The 3633-nt window shown below is 38.2% G+C and overlaps 1 protein-coding gene across 1 annotated transcript; it reads left to right on the top strand.

Annotated features, from left to right (window-relative positions):
- Window positions 1-305: 305 nt before the first annotated feature.
- Window positions 306-1165, top strand: LOAG_09823 (hypothetical protein; the record flags this gene model as incomplete). Its single annotated transcript, XM_003145350.1, has 3 exons — window positions 306-519; window positions 551-712; window positions 972-1165. Coding segments are annotated over 3 exons (570 nt in total), but the record flags the coding sequence as incomplete, so codon positions are not given.
- Between the last annotated feature and the right edge of the window lie 2468 nt (window positions 1166-3633).

The raw sequence follows: 3633 nt of genomic DNA, 5'->3' as shown, positions 1-3633 counted from the left end.
TTTAATCTCAAACCCGGGCAGATGAAGTTCGCTTAACCCTGTAAGGCCATCCATCTCAGAGAAGGATACTTTAACTAAATATACGTTCTAAGCACTTTGCTGTCACTTCCAAGCTCGTTAGATCATCGCAAATGAACTTTAGGATTGGAAGGTGAGCCAGTTCCGAGCACACTGTGTCTCATCCAAAAAATCCACTGCGCAGGCTCGAAGGATATACTCAATTTTCATAGTCTTTAGTGACAAGGAGAGACGAAACGGTAGGTGATAGAATAAACTGAAAGTCGCAGACCCAACCTTACATGCAGGTGGTTCAGGACAATGGTCGTTCAAAATTGACCCTGGAGATGATAGTCTTGTTTGGCAACATCCTGAATGATCAAGCAGCCTTTTTGTTTGCTTCACATGTAGAAAGGCCTAGAAAAGGTGGACAACCGAAGCTCATTTCAGTCTCCGCTTGGTTGGCTAACCGAGCTCAACGGTCGTCTTCTGATGAGATCGAACAAAGGCAAAAAAGCAAAGGTACACACTTTGAACAAAATAAAGTGCTCAGGTTTACACTCGCATGCTGGAACATCAGAACCATGCTTGATACTGAGGATAGTGGGCGTCCCGAATGTCATCTGGAACGTTCGTTCTGTTCTAATTGTCCACGAACTATCACCATTCAAGACTGACATTGCTGATAGTGGGCGTCCCAAATGTCATCTGGAACGTTCGTTCTGTTCTAATTGTCCATGAACTATCACCATTCAAGACTGACATTGCTGTTCCCAGTAAAGTTTGTCACCATTAACGGAGCAGCCTCAAAAAACATGGTGCTTACTACAAGTCAAACCCAAGGAAGAAAGTCACCTTTTAGGTATTGGCTTCATCATTAAAAACGTCACTTCCAAACTTAAAAATTTGCTGACAGGTCATTTCGATCACATTGTCTAATTACGTCTTCCACTATACAACACGCAACTCTTCAGTTCTTCTCTTTAGCATTTGCATTCCAACTCTGCAAGCTGACCTTACTGTAAAAGACAAATTTTACATCGACTTACGCCATTTCATCCAAATGGTTCCGGATAATCAGGTCCTTGGTGACTTCAATGCTAAAGTTGTGGAGAAATTCCGAAGCCTAGAAAAGAATACTAGACAAGCATGGTATTGGAAACAATAAGGACAGCGGACAACTCCTGATAAAGTTTTGTGCAGAATACCAATTTACCATCACAAACACTATCTTTCAGCAGAGAGACAGTTTGAAGACAACCTGGATGCACTCTCAATCCATGTATTGGCATTTTAGATATTCAAAACAAGTGGTGGAGCGGGGATTTTATAAGGCTCTGGACCTACACACCACATTTAAAGCTCCCAACTTAGCAACTAATGGCTTAATGCTTTGCACTGATAAAACCTTCATCCTGAATCGATAGTCTGAATATTTTCAGACTCTCTCAAGTGTTAACCATATAGTTCAAAGTTCAGCAATTTAACACATTATACAATAATCGATGAAAGACGAATTGGATACAGCTTCTATTATCGGATAAACTCTTAAGGTCAAACAGCGGGTGAAAAAGAACAAAATAGCTGGGATTCATGGAATCCCAGCACTCTACACTAAATTTCATGGTATAGTTTGTGTTGTTGGGAAAAAAACAACTACCACCAAATCTCCGTGATACAGTACTCATCATCATCTGGCATAAATAAAAAAGGAGAAAAATCAGAGCACTCAAATTACCGAGGTATATTCTGCTTCTGATTTTGGTAAAATCCTTGCAAGAAAACTGATCTGAATAGATTAACTAATATAGCTTCAGAGCCAATATGAGTACCATAGAGGTGATATTTTTTCTCAGATTGCAAGAGAATCGTACAGAACAAAAAACTCTGTATGGCTTTCGTTAACCTTTTGATACTGTAAGCAGAAAAGGCTTTGGCAGATTTTGGAATGATTAGGATGTTCTCCCAAGTTCCCCATAATGATCTTACTATTAGTGAGAATCAATGTGGCCAAATCAACACTCTCTAAACTCTTTCCAATAACCAACAGTAAATTGTGGTTATATTCTCACCCCAATTCCATTCATAATCTATTTTAGTATGATACTCCAAATGATCACGGCAGACTTTCATCGATAAAAGAAATGACATTTAAATTCGATATCGTACCGATGGAAGCCTATTCAATCTAAGGCCCATACCAAGACCTTAAATTATCATGTCTGAGAGTTGCTTTTTTTCCGATCCTTGTTGTCCACACAGAAGCAACTATTAGCTTAAGAGTAATGAGCTTTTTGAGCTATAAGTTAGCTTGAAGAAAGCAGAAATTCTCTACCAATTTGTATCTCAGGAAATCTTCCACCATTCTCTTATCAACATAGGCAAATAAGAACTTAATTATCTATGAAAACAATCATCTAAAAAAAACCAGTAGTCTAAGAAACATCATTTCCTGGACAAAAAGGTAGATAAAAAGGTTAATAAAGGCTTTCGGAAAATTCCCCAAAAGAGTCTGTTACAATAAAAACCGGAAGAGAAGTACGAAGATTAGTAATTATAAAGGCTTGTATTGCCTACTCTTTTATATAGATCTGAATCATGGGTCATCTACCGTCACCACCTGTGTGACTCCTCAAACGTTTCCATTAACGCTTCCTCCGTACAATACGAAACATCCATTGGACTGATTACGTGACTGATGTGACTGTCCTTGAAAAGGTAGCAGTCACCAGTATTGAGGTCATGCTGCTGAGACCACAATTGCGTTGGGCAAGGCACGTCTTCAGGATGGCGAGTCCTGCGCCTTTCTAAGATTGTGTTCTATGATGAATTCACCACCGGCTACAGCAAAAGAAGAGCCTCAAAGAGGTGGTACAGGATTACCTAAAACAATACCTAAGCATTGGCCATATTGTCTACTACCAATAGTCCACTCTGTCCTCGAAAATCGGGAGATATGGAGACACACAATCCATAACGCTTCGAAAAGAGAGGAAGAACAAACCGCCTAAGGAGAATTTCCAATACAGCTTTTTTGCAACCGAACTTGCTTATCCTGAATCAGCCTTTTCACTTATCACCATCCTTATCCATGAAGTCTAATCATGATCCTGACAAATTTTGGAAATATAAATTTAGCGAATATGAATTTTTTGATACTTTTCTCTTTCATTCAGAAAAAAGATTGCAAAAGAATGAATTTTGCATAAAACAATTTGTTGCGCATTTTACTTATCTTTGTATTTCCTCATGTCCATTTGTTTAAATGCTCTTTTTGCTCTTTTCCTATTCTTGTCGTTGTTGCCGTTGTTGTTGTTGTTATTGTTGTTGCTCTGTTGTTGTTGCTGTTGTTGTTGTTTTTGCTGTGTTATTGTTGCTGTTATTGTTATTGTCGTTGTTGTTATTGTTGTTGCTGTGTTATTGTTGCTGTTATTATTATTGTCGTTGTTGTTATTGTTGTTGCTGTGTTATTGTTGCTGTTATTGTTATTGTCGTTATTGTTATTGTTGTTGCTGTATTATTGTTGTTGTTATTGTTGTTGTGTTATTATTGCTATTATTGTTGTTGTTGTTGCTGCTGTTATTGTTGTTGCTATGTTGTTGTTGTTGTTATTGTTGTTGCTGTGTTATTGTTGTT

The sequence above is a fragment of the Loa loa genome (genome assembly GCF_000183805.2).
Source record: "Loa loa unplaced genomic scaffold supercont3.114, whole genome shotgun sequence".
Taxonomy (NCBI): Eukaryota; Metazoa; Nematoda; class Chromadorea; order Rhabditida; family Onchocercidae; genus Loa; species Loa loa.
This window is presented reverse-complemented; position numbering and strand designations above follow the sequence as displayed.